Below are 19,420 nucleotides of genomic sequence, written 5' to 3' on the forward strand. Positions count from 1 at the left end.
TTCGAATCGATACTAATCCTTCAGCATAAACGGCATATTTGCCAAATACATAATGCTTATAAAGTCTATAACATGTACGCACATATAGTTTGATACCTTTTCTAAGTTTCGAGTGGTTGTCCAGCCGGCCGGTGGGTATCGGCTAGTTCTCCGTGACATGGCTCCGCGATCGCACGCCGCATGCCAGTCTCCGCGCATCTCCCGCCAGCATACGCATACGCTGTAGAAAGTTGCGTTAACGTGAAGTTTAAAAAAATATTCCGCGTTTCTATATTTTTTGTGAGGTATAAAAAATCGAGTTTGACTTCCATAACATATATATAAAATTTGATACTTTAAGAGAGGCATAACATTTATGAAAATATTCATGAGCAGAAATGAAAAATAGTAATGTTATAATTTTATTCGAAGATATCTGGCTTTAATAAGTTTTTATACAACTTAATCTATTTTATACAAATTAAATCGTAAGTAAAATATTTAACATTAACTCGGACATAATTTTTGTGGGTTGTTAAAAGTTACCATTGTATACTTATTGCAATAGATAGCAAACATTAAAAAAGTAATATGTGCCTGAAAAACCACTCGCACATTATAGACCAAGCCTTGTATCCGCACCTATTCTTGTTTTTATCTATTTCAACATTTGTGTAGCTATTTTTATCATGGATGTTGTCTCGGGGCTCTAACGTAGTAAGGACTTCTTTTATTTAATTGTTCATTACATAAAGGATAAACCAAAGATTGTATTCAACAAAAACATTTTGATGTTTATTCTAAATATGCATACAATTCTGTTTGATTAGTTACATAATCTTTATTAGGCTTACTTGATTTTAATTTTTGAATCACTTAATATAATATTAATAAGATAATTTGTACTATCAAAGTATTTATTCATTAGGCAAAATTAAATGAACAATTATCATTTATAGAGTAACTTTATTAATTTCTATTGAGGTTAGTTAGAAATTAGAGTTAGAAACTATATAATCTCATCTACAGATGTTGGGCAAGGAAAATTGATAACTGGAATCCAATTACGATGTCCATTTAGTATCGTAAACAGACTTAAATTCTGAACAGGTCTATTAATCTTGTCAATTATTTTATTCAAAATATCGCGATATCTAGAAAGGTGTTTATCTGATCTGAAGTGACAAATTCGGTATAAAAAGGCAAAGTACTTTCAGATAATTTTTCATTGTTTTAAAATTAATGTATTTTCACAATGGTTTAAAAAAACAACAGATTTTTAAAATAAATGTTTATATTAAAGATCAGAACAAAAATTAAAAGCAGCAATTTATTTCTTTATAACAATAAACTTTTAACTATGTAAACTATAGTTGAATAACTTGTTTTTTTATATTTTATTTTAACATTTTCAGGATAATATATTAAATTAAAACATTTAGAAAGTAAAACAAAGAAAAAATCCGAAATTCTTTACCAATATTTGAACTATTTACGTATAAAATATTCGTACATTGAAATCTATTCTCAAATTAAATCAAAAAGTACTTTGTAAATAGTACAAATCAATCTTCATTAATAAATTTTTGTAAACATCACTGTCAAATTTGTATTTAAGTATGTAACAATATTTCAAGTACATTTTCGGTAGTTAAATATTTTGTATTTTATAATAGACGATTTCTGTGCCTCATTACGTTGGACAGATATTAAGTTTTATTATGGCGTTGATTATCTTGACGAGCACATAACTGCAGAAGGCGCATAGCACGTGCGTCGTCTTCTCTCACTTTCCCTTGCCGCTGCTGTCTAATTTCTAATAAGTCTATTATTATAACTTGATGATTTTCGGTTTGTGTCATGCTGCGTGATTTCTATAATCTAATAGCATGACGTACAACGAAAATATTTTGTAATACCGCGTAATTGTATACTGTGTTGTCGAATTGACTTTAAACTATGTTGATAATAGTCGAAAGTTTTAACCAAACCGAATCAATGAATTTTACTACCTTTATAAAGTTTGTTTAGAAGCGCATAAATATTTGTCAATTCGTCACTTGAACTTATTTATTTGATGACATAAACAGTTATTTGCTAACCAGTTATTTTTTTGTGATTAACGATTTTTTGCAAAAAATAATATTTATGATGAATAGTGATAAATAAATGTTGTTATAAAGGTCGTTATTTGTTACAATATTTTGCGAACGATTTTTGTTTGATTACTATTGGTAGATCTCATATGTCGTCCGTGTTTTATTGGGTTCTATTAAGCATCTCTTTTCGAGAGAGGATAAGTAAATGTAATTTCCCTCGAGAGTCCAATGTGTGTTGATGGATATGCTACGGATATTTTGTCTTAGAGTACGTTAGTTGCATCATGATATTTCCTTTTACCAGTAGTTAGCAGTAGCAATATTACATAATTTATGAAGAGGTGTGCGTACCGTGTATCAAACCCGCAATCTACGATCGTATAGGCTATAATAGGCTATTTCTGGGCAAACATTATTTTATTACGGTATGCAACTGTTAACTGAGTAAAAGAGATGTGATAATCTTGCGATGCTGTATAGGATTTTGATTATATAAATTTAGGCAGCGCCGATTTTTCAAATGTTAAGATCTTTTACCAACAGCCTAATTCGTTTGTTAAGATCATTTTTGGTTTAAAAATTCTATTACATTTTTAAAATGTTGGTTTCATTGTTAACTTTTTTTCATTTCGTATTGACTGATTTATTTTAATTCACAATATTCTTTTTGATTTATGACAGATCTAGATAGATGTTCAAGCTATCGATATAACAACAAATTTTGTAAACATTTGGACGAACGGAATTTGTCTGTTTATACCTATCTCGTAAATGAAATAAGTGACAATAAAGTGAAAAGTTCAGAAAACTGAAAAGAAACTTTTATTGCTGGATGAGCCGGGAAATATTTGATTAAGAGCAAGTGAAAGTCGGTTATAATTTCCTCGGTGGGATAGTCCGAGTTCAAGTGAAATCACGAGAGCTGAATCTAGAAAACAATGGACAACCTGTTCCGGCAACGTCGGATTAGCATGCCCAAGCGGTAAGAACCTAAATTAACTCTTTCATTAATTTTTATCTGTTTTATCTTTATGAAATATTTTTTGAGTGTTTAATAATATAATATGCTGGTCTAATATATATTTTTTTAAATATTAGAGCCACTGAATATTTAATTATTTCTTATGAAACATTTTGGTTCAAGTTCTTAATGGATTTTACAGATCTTTAATAATGGATTGCCAATGATGAAGTTCTAAATAATCAATAAAAGATATAAAACATAATAATAATAATAATAATAACATAAAAATCATTTCTACAATAAAATTGTTTAAACAGTGCACGTATTCGTATCAAGTAATTTGTTTTGTTATGTGTTTTGTTTTGTTATGTTCGACGCGTCAATAGTTTTTAACTTGTCAATGAATTTAAAATTCAAGACTGAGAGCTGTATTTTTTAAAATTGAAAAGTCATGGTGCCAATAGATAGTAAAAATTTATAATATTCAGGAATGACTAACGACGTCCAATCGTTTTCATATAAAATGTAAACAATGATTTATTAAGTACGTTGAGTGGTATGATGGGTTTAAATCTATATAAGATCTCTGCTTGTTTTAGTTTTTGTTTTTACAATTTTGTTATTTACGGGGGAGGCCTATGATTATCAGTGGACGTCCTATAGCTAAAAAAAATGATGTGTGACACTTACATATTTAATCTGTTTAATTGTACTAATATCGTTTAACGGATTTTATTGTTATTTGTGTGTATGTGTATTTGTATTTATTACGTTATTATTACTGACAAGTATATTGTATTCAATTTGTTTTTTTTTTATATCAATGTTGTAATTTGTGTGCTTTGAAATTTATAACTTTTGGTCCGATATTAAAATGGATTACAAAACGTAGGATGTTTTGTGTTAAATTTTTGTTTTTATTTTTCACAAGAATAACGGTCATACAGAATATTCAAGTTTTACATTTTTAATTATCAACGGACAGAGATATTTAAAGCAGTGGTAGCCCAGCGGTAGAGGACCGAGACTTGCAATCATAGGTCGCGGTTTTGATTCATGGGATACATACATGAGATGAGATAATGTTATATGATTCAGATTTTGTGCAAGAATTATAAAGTATTACCTCTGCTCACAAACAAGAGGACAGTCAGCAGCGTCCTCTGCGTAACATAATACCACACTATGTTCGCCAAGCCGCTCGCCATGCGTGGCGAATATGGTATATCTCCCCATAGATGGGTGGCCTATGCTGTGTGTATTTATGGACTGAAACGACAATTTATCAACCTACGAGTTAGGTTGGAAAGGCGGACTAAATTTAAACCTAACTTTATAAATTAAAACATCGGTGGTTGTAGTGGTGGCTTGTTTGTTCGTCTAAAACCTTAACAAAATTTCTACTCATAAATGGCAATGAATTGACTAAATTCATCACAGTACGCATAGTTACAACAACGTTGACGTGTTTTACAATTATTGGGTACAATTTGTCTACTAATATGTTGCTCAGAGTGTTACATATTTGATTATTGTAATTTTATCATTATAAACCGGTTTATAGCTTGTAAAAACTTTATTTTTCTTTTCTGGAACGGTTAGCGATGTTTTATTTCCACGCTTCAATTCTATCCCTCACTGATGCTTAAGAATTTATTTGAATAATTAATTGACATATAATGGGAACGACTATCCATTTTTATTTCATAAAATAAGTATGCTTCTTGTTAAGGAAAAAGAAAACAAAATTTTATGTGAAATTATACAAAAAGAACTGATTTACTCATTGAATAAAATAAAGGGACGTAACTATGTAATAGAGTATTTATTATCGAATAATGCATTTAACGGATAAAAGATATTTTTAGATATAACTGTTACCAAAATTACGGATATTTTATAAAGCATTATTTAGCTGTTTTAATTGTTTTGTTTTATACTATAATATTCTATTCGTTGTTTAATGAAAGAAGTAATATGTTCTATAATTGTTAGTATTACGTGAATACATATTTGTTTGTTGTAATTTACTTCAAACTCGGCTATTGGGTCATTGTCCCGCTTGTTTGTGGTAGCCGTTCTATTTTAAATGGTATTTGAAATTGTACGAGTATTGCGTGTAATTCTCTTTAAACTTTCGTTGATATGAAAGTCTCTTAGTGATACTTTCTACGTGGAAATGCGTATAATGCGTGCTTCGTGAATTTGCGTTAATGACATGCGATGTAAGCGGCCACCGAATGTCGTCAAGATGCGGATCATGTCTCCGAGGGCTTGCGAAGTGTGGCATTGGGGCGGACCCGCACGCAGTCAGGTGTGTTCCTAGTATTTGTGGCTGACCGTTTTTAGATTAACACGATACTCTGTGAAGCAAAATCGAACGGAAACAGCGTGAAATTTTTTAACAATCTGTCTGCTTTTTGTTTATCAAATGTAGGAAAATTAATTTTCTACAACATTGAACATTGATGACAACTGTCTATTTCAACGGAAGAAGATGCTACGCTTTTAGTCGAAATACTAGCGTTAAAATTTTAATAGTCATGGTAAGAGTTTAATCTTGACCTTGTCTTTTATTCTAACTCTTTTGTGTGACTACAATGTTTATTGAGTTTTGAATTATATGCAGTATCTCGCATTTCTCACACTATCATCAGTGTTTCGAAATGTATGAATAATATATAATTTTATTCGACTTACTTTACATGTAAATTCAACCAAGTACCTATTTCATTTATACTTATTTCAAAGTATCACAAATGTGTACATAGAAAAGAGTTTCAAGATGAACTACAAAGCATTAACTTTTATTTGGAATTATTGGTTCTCGTTATCACTTAATTCAATATGATTATCTAAGTTTAACAGCTTTACGACCTGAATACATATAAACAATACGACAAAAACAGTTGCTAATAAATTCCTTCGCCTGCCAATCCGCTTACAATGATACATAAGACAAAATAGCAACAATGATACACTATTGAAACCGCTAAAGTACGTCTCGTTATACTTTACTTAAATTTATTTGGAATAGACTTTTGATATTAAAGTTTTATTTATTTTATAATGAACTCGGTTTTACGATTTGTCTAAATCTTTTTGTCTTTAAGTTATCTATCACTGAAAGATTTTTGGTATCTTAGTTATTAAAGGATTAAAAGATTACTTTATTGCAGATTGATGTGTTAGTTTATGACTGGTTAAATATTCACAATTATCTATCATTAACCGTTTCTGCAATACCGGCAATGTTGTATTCTAAGAGTTGACGTTAACTAGGGCAGAAGTATTTCGAATGTTACAGCAGTATGCTAAGTTTTATATAATAAAAGTTACGGAGGAATAATTCTGATACATCTGAAAACGTCCAGTATGATTGGATAGAATCGATTGGTAAAGAACTGAGCCTTATTTTAATTTCAGTATTCTATCAATAGGACGTCCATTGATGGGCAAAGGCCTCTCCCAGAATAGTTTAATAAGATAGGTTGAAAAAGTTTTCCTACCGTAACTAGGTCATCTTGTCACCTTGGACGTCTTATTTTTAAAAGATACGTTAATATAGTTAAAAATGGTATCGGAGGTGTCTGTTTATCTTTTATTCTCCATACATTGTAAACCTAATCGTTGAAGGTCGTGATTATATCGATATGATATTTTCCTCTTTTCTTTCATTTATTTTTTAATTCTATGAATCTTTACATAGAATACACGTTACTAAAGATTTTAATGTTTTGGGATATAAAAGACGCAGAAACATTCGAAAATACTCATTTGATTTCCTAAGAACTCATTGTTAAATATTTGCCACAAAAGTGCCGAGTTATAGCATCTTTGGAAATACAAAATCATTGCATTCAGTATTATTAGATGGCAAAAATATTTAATTATATAAATATTTATTTAGCATTCCCTTACTGAAATTATTTAGGCGGGTAATAGGGTCAGCGTCACAATTGTTTTGTTAAGTTTGCGACATAATTGTTTACATAATGAGTATTTTCAGAGGACCATAAGAGACAACATGCATATTTTTAAATAAAAGTTAATGTTCAAAAATATTTAATTGTTTGATTACCTGTCAGATTACAGGTTTTTTTAATATCTAAATATAAACAAAAATGATTCGCCAAATGTCGCTAACCGTAATACTAGAGAACGTCTAGATGTATTTGGTTATTTTTTTATCTTTGAAGGCACGTGGAACATTTAATCAAAGAGAAAAATTAAAAGTTAAATGAAAAAAAAAACTATTTTTCTGATACAAACCATTGATCAAGTTTAACACCGATTCTTTGCTACAAAACATTTCGCATCAATCAAAGGACGTAACCAAACAAAAAATATCGTGTATCATAAAGCATTATGATGAAAATTTAATCAAGTTATTACAAAATTCTAATCATAAAATGATAAATCAAAAACTTATCAGTACAAAGCCTGCCGAAAATTTTGTATAATAATTAAAAATACCATTATTGGTGCCTGCATATGTATTGCAGTCCACGACACTCATTTTTTGTTATTTCCGATACAGTACCGACAGACGAAAACAATGCAAATATAAAGCATTTTAAAATAGAAGACATTAATGATTGCGTATGCCTAGGCGATAAAAATAGTCCCTGACGTGAAACATCTAGAAGACTTTTTGCCAAAGAGTCTTACCGTTAATGATAGTGATTATTTTAGGAGATCTAATTACCATACTTGTATCAACGCTTTCAGAATTATACTTTTAAATACAATCCACGAGTTGCTTTTCTAGCATCTTGCTCGGATAAAATATTTCTAATCAACTCACGGAAAGGTATTAACATAAGCGTTATCTATTTGAAATGAAAAGGTGTCACGTTAAATATACACGTAGACGCTTCTTGTAAAACTAGGTAAACATTACTGTTCTACATACACACGTGAGACATCACCTCCGATAACGTAATTTATCCTACTATTGTTAACGGTTAATTAAATGTTACAATTAATAATTGTACAAATTCAATGATTATCACTTAATAGTAACGTTTCATCAATGCATGCATATATATTAAGCCTGGGAGTTTGTATAAATTTTGAACTACTCTACTGTCTTGCCAGACAGGTTAGCGCTGTAATTATCTACATACAATAAATGTATTAATTTATGGCATTTATGTGATATCGGAATTCAAATATTATTTGAATCACATGGATATATATTTGTTTTTAGCACTGATAGCTACATTGCTTTTTAAACGTAATTAGAATTTTAGTGGAGCGGTTCAACGAAAGAATGCATAGAAAATGTATACGAGTACATAGCAACACTAATGCCAATGCCAAAAACTTAAAAACGTTCATTAAAAATCGTCGGGAGTGTGGAGCGATCACCGCCGATACCCCGTTGCATTCCTCCGCGTATTTAGTCGTTTCATCACACATATTGATTGAAACGGAACATTGTATTTGGATTGTAAAAAAAACATTTTCTATTAATTTATTTGATTCATTTGATTCATATTGATTAAGGTCTCGGCATAGGGACTCTACTTTTAATTTTTGTTACTGCATTGATAGCGATTATTAAGATCATACCCGTTGATGTCTAATGTATGAAAAAAATGTGCTTTATTGACAGGTTCAGGAGTCAGTCGTGTTTTATCTTCTAAATATTTTTTTTATCATTACTCACAAAATGTTTATGTAGCGATTAATAAGTTAGTTAAATAAATTTAACCCTGAAAGAAAGGTTTCATAATTAACAGGTTTAAAATTCGACGGAAAAAGTGGGTGTAGAATGTATTCGAGATGTTTAGATTAGGACCATGACTTGTGTCTGTAATAAAACTGTCACAGCAAAAATTGGAATTTTATGTTTAAACTAATATATTTACCTACGTATATTTTAACACATATCTTGTCATCAGGTTATTTCAACAGCCGTTTATTTTAGTGCAGCAGCGTTTTTATAAAACTAACGGTCACCACAAACATTTTATTATCAATTGTAATTGGTCTGTCGCGGTTCGATAGAAAATAATAATATATGAAATGTATTTTACTTTGATCTGTTATCATTTATCGAATTAAACAAAAATTTATTAACTATATAGGAAAATTTCTATTTTGTGAACTGCAAGGCCTCAGTAATAATGTATTTGCATGTTCATTGTAACAAATGATGATGTTGTGTTATCGTGTATGGAATGACACATTTTGTTTTTTTTCATCCTAACATAGTTTTTGGTAGACGCCGACTATGAGACAGATAGGGAGATACGTTTTATTTCGCTCTATGCATTTTATGGGCGATTAAAGTGTTATTATTAGTATTTTACACGCAATTTTTCCAATTTTTTTCCGTAAGAACCTGAATCTGAATGGGCACTATCACGAGTATATCTTAATTTTTATAAATGATTAATTCATATTTGTTTTATTAATTGACGTTAATTGTCGTTTTTGTACTAATTAAAGTATATGGAAAAAAAACTCAATTTTTTAAAGCACCGTGAGTATAAAATAATAATATCAAGATATTGATGCTAATTAAATTACGCGATTACTCCAAATTATTATATAATTCTTAAGGTACAGCTAAATTCAACAAAAAATACTTGTGCAAGATTGAGGTCAATCCAGGTATTATGTCAGATCTGAGTCAGATTTACATCATTTTTCCTTCTAAGGTACGGACGCTTAATCCGTAAGCTTAAAAGGAAATCATATGCTGGTATTACATGAGAGAAAAAGTCGCCTAGGTATTCAAACGTTCTCATTAAAATCCTTATACGATTTGTTTTGATTAACAAGCCAAAGTATGTCACAATAATGATCAATGAAGAAATTTTTAAAACCTGTCAAGTATAAAAGGTTTCAGTTTTGTCTGTATAGCATTATTAATATCGTTTGTATAATAATAAAAACGAGATCTATAAAACGAAAAGTAAAGCGTTAGTCTTTACTGTGTTAGTCAGCGATTTAAACGCATAATACTGCCTATCACTGCTTTTATGTTGGTTGCTTTCAGATATTGGATGGAATGTTCCTTTACCTCGGTAACTTCACTAGATAAAGCGCCGTGGAAATATATACAGTGTTTCTGCACCATAGTTCGATGACAGTAATAAACATAAAACCACCTCTCTGACTTTGATCATCACTTGTAAATTATATCTACCTAAAGATAAATAAAATTTGTACCAGTATAATAGAAGTTTTATTTAGAAATTTTGTATTTAGCTGGTACGAATATGTTTCCCTTATCATTAATATGAATGACATAGATCGAATATGTCATATAATTAATTTCTTATATATACGAGTATAGTATATATATATATATATATATATATATATATATATATATATATATATATATATATATATATATATATATATATATATATATATATATATATATCATCGCAAGTCTCAGTCGTTTACCTCAGAGTTACCACCAGATAATTGTTACCGAGATACTAAGTCGCTATGATCTCCGCACTCAACAAACTTTTAGGTTCTTCTTGGTGTTGACTTTTACAAATATTCCTACTTACAGCAGTTGGAGCAATTTATTCCTTGCTACATTATCATATGTATCTTTTTCTTGCGAGATTATACAATCATAATAAAAAAAATATTTAAATTAATTTTGTTTTTCTAACTTTTTAAATTAAATCAATGAATAATTTATAAAGGAGGTGCCGCATCGCAGACGCTTTGTTTAATTCAAATGCTACCATAGTGGTACATGCAAAAAGCGGTTTACAGCTCATTGTTCCCCTGAGATATGTGCGGTATTTAGAATAGTGATGCCACTTGTTTTTGTCGTACCAAAGCGAAGGGAGGATATTTATGAGGCATAAACAGAAGCTTTTGTTCTGAACCAGCAACTTGTGACTCATAACTTTACGTTAAAATAAGGCCTTTAAGGAATTGGTGAATAAAAGAATAAGTATTTAAGTTTTCATAGCGGTTGCAGCAAATTATTTCCAGTATATTTAAAAAAAAAACAAATATTTATATGTATATATAACTATTGAGGTCTAGAAGGGAGACAATGGACCGACAGATGCACCATTAGACGTTAACCCACAAGGGTTACACGACTTTATTAAGGTCGTTGGAAGAAGCTAGGAGCTGGTCACTTCTATTCGCTCCTAATAGAAATCTATGCGGGAGGCCTATGGATGCAGTGATTGTAATGATGATAATGATGATAGGCTAGGTTTATTAAGAATTATATTAAAAAAAACCCCTATAATAAATTATTAATAAAATAAATTAATACTGTTATATTCCTAACATATTAAGAACCATTTGCGTTTCATTAAAATGTTACAGACAACTACTTAAAAGTATCATTAAGATCTTGACCCTTGATCGTGTTAATCAGCGTGGGATACTTGTGTTACCTGTTGGATTTGATATTTTGAATCACATAATTAACATAACTTTAAGATATAAGAGATAAAAGCTGAATGTATTTTCAAAAATTTTATATAAAATAAAATATCGCAGATTATTCTCTCTGCTAACTTACGCATGACTACCATCACACCTGATGTTAATTGGTAACGCGCCTGCTCTAAATACAATGTAATGACACGACAAATATGTGCAAAGAAACTAAAAAACGAGAAATGGAAGTACTTTATCCATGAAAATATGTAATTAATTACGATCGTATTTTACATTTTTTTTCTACCATTATAACTAGAAAAATGATTTATTTATTGACTAATTCTGACAAAGTATTTTTAAGTATTTATTAAAACCAATTTATTGCATCAAAATTTGACATTTTCAATTTACAACTGGAGCTTAAATTTACAACACGGTTTAAATTATATAATCTATACTAAATGTATTTTTTCTTAATAAAAATGTTTACATTACTAGTTCTATCTAATGTAACGGAAGTGTAACAATAAATTCAGTACAATGGTACACTTCGCGGTGTCGGTGGTGAGATAATCTCATTTCTTTGCAAAATGATCGAACGTTACATCGGACGGGTGCGCAAGTTGGTCGTGGAAAGCGGCGTCGCGCGTGCTCTCGCGACCAACTGCGGGTACTTCGACGATTGTCTCATTAATTACGTATGGTATCTTGATATCTCACCGCTTCTTGAGTCACGTTTGCGCCGTTAAACTATCGTACTCGGGCCCTTGAAAGGTTGTAGTTTTAATCGCTTTGTGTATCAACGAGACTTTAAAGAGTTCATCGTGGGTCCATTACCCGTTATACTTCGATGTATTAAATATAAAATAATAACTAGTAGGAACTGAAAATCTGTATAATTAAATAAAAAGTGTACATGTATATTTACGTATTTACTCTTTTTACACTTAGCGTATTGCGGAATAATACCATATAGGCATTCTCCACAGACAGCAGAGATAACAAGCACGTAGATGTGTAAATATGATACAGAAATAACAGAAAACCTTTAAATTTTATATAATATACGTGTTTGATGTTATAGTTTTTTTAATTACTTATAAACACTTACAAATACATATATATTATTATTATATGTATAAAAATTATACATGACATTTGGTGCAGAAGAACAAAGAAGTAGTAAAATGTACGTATATTGGTATGTTTACAGAGTAGTCAAAACTAATAAACAATTAATAATTTCTAATTTTTGATGAAAAATATATTATAGACTAGGCGGACGGAACCAAATGACAAGTAAAGTACTCAGACACTAGTGTGAAGAAAAATAAATGACTATAAATTTATAATGTCATTTAAACTTATTATGTAACTACAGGAGACTAAAAATGTGTAAAATCTTAATCAATAATTTCGCAATTTTTTTTAAATAGTTCATACTATTGCCTCAACTAACAAAAATTCATTATGCTTTTGTTCAATTTTTAAACCTATAAGTGTCCACGACTTGTAACAAAATCGATTTCCCCATCATAACGAATGACAGCGCTGAGCTAATTTATCTGTTTTTCTTATTTCAAGAACATTAAACTTTCACGACGACACTGTCAACATCTTATAAATTCTTGTTAGCAATATTTAAAAAAAATATTGTCTCTGTAAAATCAATATCAAGTAACATGTAAGCTTTCACATAAGATTTAGTATACAGTGCAACAGTGAAGAGAAAGGTTTAATATAACAACTGCTTAGACCTAGTAAATAAACGAGTCATCGATCTATATAAGGCATCATAAAATGGCGGTTAAAATACTGTGAAATCTAAAATAAAGAGGAAAATCGTTTCTGCCGTAAGACGTTTATTACTGGATTATAGCCATTCCCATAGATTTCCAATAAGTCCTGTTGGAAACGGCCAACATACTCTCCTTGTGGGCAGCTATACTAAATTACACTTCATGGTCTCTACTGCGGAATCTTAAAGCCCCAGCAGGCATCAGTTCTGCGCGTTATGTGGCCTACCCGTTGTCACTTCAACTTGTGTAAATTAGTAAAATAATATATGTCTCAGCTCTAGTTAAACTCATACCAAAACAAAAAAAAACCAACAAAAAATCTTCGGTGCTTCAAAAAAGTACGGCGTGTCACTAATGTAATTTTATGCTCACGTTTTATGTTCTTCTGTAATTATTTGGACAATTGAAATGTGAAAGTCATAAAATTAATCTCATAAGTTATTGATACATCATCGATATGACACTGTTTGTGTCTGTTTTTATTAATAGACCATTGTGCTTTGCAAACAACGTGGATGTAGGTGAAAGTAAGTTGAAGTTTAATAATCAGATTAGGTTTGCATTATTTAGCTGTAACAACTAGCACTTAATTTGCTTGGCATGAGAGCATAATGCGGGCGAAAGCGATGTATCTGTTGTATAGATGCGGCTCTCAGATGGTACAGTTTACACTGTACCGTAGCAACAAAGCATTTTAAATTGATTTGTGTGTGGTAGTATAAGGTTAAAAATAGTCACCTACATACAATAGAGAGTATTTTTTTCTTATTTATAAATATTGATGTCCCGTTGATTTGATTGCATTCGAGTTGTCAGCACGAGAGGGCCAACTTTAGACTCGAATTATTATTTATCATAATTGTCATTTCAGGGGTATGACATCTATTGTTAGACTTGAGTTTCCTCGATAGATTTGCAACATGTTCTGTAGAAAGCGACTCGCATCTACTGTTTTCCGATGACCTTAACATGGTCGTCTGTTTAGCATCACTTTGTGGGTCCGGCGTTCTTCGATCTGCAGTCTCCATTTCTGATTTCCAGGGTCCCGAGGCCATTTGTTCTACACGCTGTGCCGTGCTCGCTGCCAGTTCAACTTGTCAATCTGCTGGGCTATGGTTGATTTTTTCTTCTGAGGAGAAATCACGAACATAGCACTCTCCGCGGCTCGTTGAGCGATGAATGTGAACTTGTCAATAAGGCCATGAATGAGAGACTATGTTACAGAGTCGTAACTTATTATGATAATTGTTAACGGATTATTGGGAGATTTTCTACATCAAAATTAACACTGAGGCAATGAAACAGACAAAGCTTACTAAGAAGCTATACATTAGTTTAACAAGCACTTAATTTTTTTTTAAAAAGAGCAACTGTTGTATTTCTGGCCGACTTTTGTGAGCAGATCAGCATTCCTTGCCGGTGGTACTCCACTGAACTTATGATTTTAAAAATAATTAACAATTTAAAAGTGCGTGTCAATGCCTATTTATATAAAAAATATTTTGATTTTGAATTAGAATTTTTCCCGTTAAATATTTTTTCGTCAATTACAGTTAATATCATTATTAATATAAATAAATTTTTTAGGATATAAGGTTTGATAGTGTTGTTACAGCTCACGCAGCTCCTTACGACATTTAGTTTCGCACATTAGCTCTACATGGCCTTGTCATATCACTGTCAATCACGGGGAGCAAAAAATAAATAAACTTAGTAAGCTCGGAGTCACTGCTCTTTATTTGACATGCCTAACCAATGAAGGACATCAGAGAGTTCATTGCTGTTTCTTTCTTTCGTTTTGAATAATGCTACATGAAGAATACATTATATATTGTACATAGTATACTTTTATGCTAAGCTTTTTGTGTTTGTTGGTTAAAATACGTATCTGTAACATTTATTTTCATTTTAATAATTTATATATCCGTTGTGAAACTAATAATCAAACCATTACTTTATGAACAATTTACCATCTTTTCATTGTAATAAAGTTTTTTTATTTATATTGCTCTTCATAATATACAAGGTTTTTTTTTATTTTGCCCTTGAGCGTAATTGTTTTGTTCTTCACAGTGTATTTACTCACATAATTCTCTAAATAATCGCTCTCGGCAATTTACAACAACAAAGGATAAAGTAAATTCCTTTATTAAGAGTTATTATTATTCTTATTCTTGTCATTGTATGCTAAGATTTAGAATATTTTGTAAATATTATTAATTTTATTTTTTTGGGTATCAATCTTTTGTTTTTTAGTCTGTTACTTGTGTTATTATTTCGATGCCAACAAATTAGAAGGAGGGAGACATTTGCAAAATAGCATTTGTCCAGGTTAAGTAAGAGTGGCCAATTTGGGAGTTCTTGATCGATTACCACGAAATTTCGGTTATGATGAAATATATTTTTTTAAATGATTGTTTGACATTTATCGCTGTTTAGTTATTTATTTCTTCAATAATGAGGATTTATTTCATAATATAAGAATATTTTGGCTAGGCAGATTCACATCATTATTTAAAATATTGAAATAAAATAAAATCGGAACCACAACCCTATTATGGATGTTATTTTACATTATTTTTTATTATACAGTTTTATATATTTTACATAAAACTACCATATTATACATAAATATATATATATTTTGTGAAAGTACCATCATTCCAATTCTGTTATTGCTCGCATCTACATTTGAAACAATATTTAATAGTTTTAACAGAACCTGTTTTAGATTAATTTATTATTTTAAATTGTGATTAAATCAAAAGTAATAAATTAAATTAAATGAAACACCACAAAAACTATATCAAAACTATTAAAGATATTCCGTAATGGTAATATAATTCTTGCATCTTAAACATATCAACTTATTGATATATTTACTACAGTAACGTTTCTTCTGCAAGTTATGACACAATGATTAATTACGCAAAAAACATAAGTAGCGATTATCACAAGTTGTTTTAACATATGTCAAACAATATTGCTAATAGATATTACAACGTTACAATACGTCATTGTAGAGATCTATACAAAAAATGTTTTTATCGTTTTAGTCGGATCTAATTAAGTGGTTGTTGAACCGATAATTTAAACTAAAAAATATACATTAAAAACATTAACCAACTGATTCTTTTTAAATATTCATTGTACAAACAAAAACCAACTGATTCTTTTTAAATATTCACGAATGATTTGTTCGTGATACGTTAAGCGCATGTCTGGAAACTATCGAAAGACATACACATCGATGTATTATGTATATATAAATTTGAAAATTGTATTTATATTAAATAAATAATTAATTACTTTATGCCGTCGACAAAAGCCTACTTTGATAATACGTCTGTCGATCAATTGCCCGTAGTTATAATGTTAGGGCACCCGACCTGCAGAGGATCTAACAATGTCAAATAAACTAAAATTTTTAAATATGCAGTAATATTATTAATGACATATAAATAATGTTTCAACATACATAAGAGATTTAGATCTTTATACTGAGACATCATGACATCTCTAGAACCATAAAACTTAGAGACTTTTAACTTGGTAGGAATATTTGTTTTTCCGCGCTAAGAGCAGATTTTACGAAATTTCATCTGTAACTAGACCATTTATTTTATAATTTTCCACTTCCCTTAACCCATACACACATATGTAGTAACAGAACATTGTATAAATGTTTACTTATTTTCTAATAATACTACCTTATAATAAAAAAACCTTGATGTCATAATCGTCATAGTATTATAAATAAATTTCATTTAAGATTCTGTTTTACAAACAATATTTACAATATTCATATGTGAGGTTTGTGTTGTCCAGCAAGAGAAATATAGCGGGCGATAACCCCACGCAGGCAACAGTGCAATTTGGTACACTTTTCAATACAATATTGTTTATTTATTCAATTATGGTTTTGTATAAAATCTGAAATCTTTATTTTAAAAGTGGAACTATTAATGTAAAATTGAAATATATTTTTTTAAATAATTTAAATCAGCCATTACGAAGCATACCGATCGCTACTTTGTAAATGTGCGAAACCAGAAAAAAAAACTACGTTATCATAAACGTTTTAAATTGTCATAGAACAGGACTGTCCACTTACGTACAATATTGTTATCTCAATACAGTGGCAATAACGGATAAACTCCGTAAAAACTTACTAAACATGTTTAAAAATAGATTTTCCGGTTATATTCCAATATCTATTTAATTTTAATACTAGGTAAAGAATATGGCTCTATTACACCAAAGTTGTAGGCATAAGATGTTAAATAGTTATTAAAGCTTTGAAAATGAAAAAGGTAAAAATAGTTTCATTTTTACATGTATTTTGCCGTGCTGTATGAAGATATCAGCGCAGCCATCTACATGTTTTGATTGGATTCTGATTGACTATTAATTTGTTTATACCGGCGACGCAGGCCGCGGGCTAGAGACAAGAAAAAAATAAAAATAGATTCATTATGTCTTATTGAAGTGTCATAAAAAAACATTACAAAGATGTTTAATTAGATTAAGAAGATCAAGAATTTTGATATTTTTATTGGTTGTTAATTGAAATAAGCTGACGGATGTTTTGTTAGCTATATTTTAAATCAAGTTACAAATATTTATGTAATCGTTGTTACATTCTAAAGTGAAACTCTAAGTCAATTGTAGTATTTCTATGGCAATAATATACTTTATTATTTTTAATTGGTGCTTTAAAAATGTATAGGTGAAAATTAAAAAGTTTAGAAAATAATTAAAAAGCAATAGCATACTATATTGTGCTGTCTTAAGATATACTTTTAAGTAACTTTTGTTTTTACTACGTATTTACGAATAGCCATTGTTTCGCTAATGTATAATAAATATAAAGTATAATAAATATCATAATAATAATACAGGGATGTAAGTCTCGCCAAAAATAAATGAGATAGAAAAATCAATAATCATAGTTACATTGCAAGGGAAAATTACTAATCATAATCATAAACGCAAAACTCTAATCGTTTTCGCACAAAAACAAAGTGTAGCTTTTCGACCATGACTTCAATGTCATGGAATAAGAATAAATTTATAAGTCGGTTTTTATATTTTTGCGTAATAAACTGCATAACTAACTTTTTTCTTAAATATAATATCAATCATTATCCAGAGAGATTATTAATAGTATTTTATTTCAACATTCTTATCATAAAAAATTGATACTAAGGTAGGAGTCAATCAACTGTTTTTAGTCGCTAAGGTGTTCAATATTCCATAATGACTTCCGCGGTGATAATGACCAGTAACTCAGGGTTAAGGCAACTCTAGAGGAGTTATAGGTATACCGATACTGTTTACGTATAAACATGTAACCCTATAATTTGTCGGTATTATCATAATAACTTTCTTTTACATTTCATAATTGACTTAAATATCTATATTGTATTAACTATTGGATATAAATTTATTACGTCTTATAACATGTGATATCTCACGCGTGTGTGTGTAGACTACATTAAGCAAAAGTATTTTTTATTGTGTATTTTACAAATGTCTTAAGTTAACGGCACCAAGTTACATGCAAGCAACAATGCGTGTAAATAATTGTACCAAATCGACTTTTAAGTATTTGATGATTTCTTTAACGATTTTGTAGTTAGTTGATGAAAGCGGATAAGGATTTCGTTTAATATTATAATTTTTTAAAAAATATCTTTAAAATTTTTGTTAACTTTCTTTAAAAAAGTACTTAATGATCTGTGAAAAGAAACATAGATATTAAAAAAATTAACAAATGCAAAATGAAGGATCAAAAATGTTGTCATTTATAATGTTTCATTACTTCGGTGGCATAAGTGTTTGTAAATTCACTAAAACATTTTAGTTTCATAAATTTCATACAAATTTCTCCCATTATTAAAAGGCATATTTTTTGTTTCAAGTGTATACAACAGCTTCATAATTTTATTCATAAATTGAATTCTTTTACTGATGTTTTTCGAAAGAAACAATATGGATCAATTTATTAAAATTAAGATAGTAATAATTATTATTCAACGGTATGTTATGTCCAGCAGTTGATGAGATGAAAATGGTGATGGTGATGACCAGCCAACCTTTACGAGTACCGCAAGATTATATTAAAACCGTCAAATGACAATATAAATAATCCTTAAGTCAGCCGCATCATTCGTTTAATAGAGAATGCT

At 29.8% G+C, this 19,420-nt stretch overlaps 1 protein-coding gene across 1 annotated transcript in view; it reads left to right on the forward strand.

Moving 5' to 3' along the window:
- Positions 1–252: 252 nt before the first annotated feature.
- The window catches only part of pip (heparan sulfate 2-O-sulfotransferase pipe), a 64,649-nt gene continuing 45,481 nt past the window's right edge, over positions 253–19,420 (forward strand). Inside the window, exons 1-2 of the mRNA XM_068762350.1 lie at positions 253–284; positions 2,760–3,060. Of these exons, the coding sequence (XP_068618451.1) occupies positions 3,017–3,060 (44 nt within the window). The 5' untranslated portion in view covers positions 253–284; positions 2,760–3,016. The remainder of the gene's footprint in view (positions 285–2,759; positions 3,061–19,420) is intronic.

The sequence above is a fragment of the Battus philenor genome, unplaced genomic scaffold, assembly GCF_028537555.1.
Source record: "Battus philenor isolate CCGP_79_NKW_IND1 unplaced genomic scaffold, ilBatPhil1.0.hap1 SCAF_16, whole genome shotgun sequence".
Classification (NCBI taxonomy): domain Eukaryota; kingdom Metazoa; phylum Arthropoda; class Insecta; order Lepidoptera; family Papilionidae; genus Battus; species Battus philenor.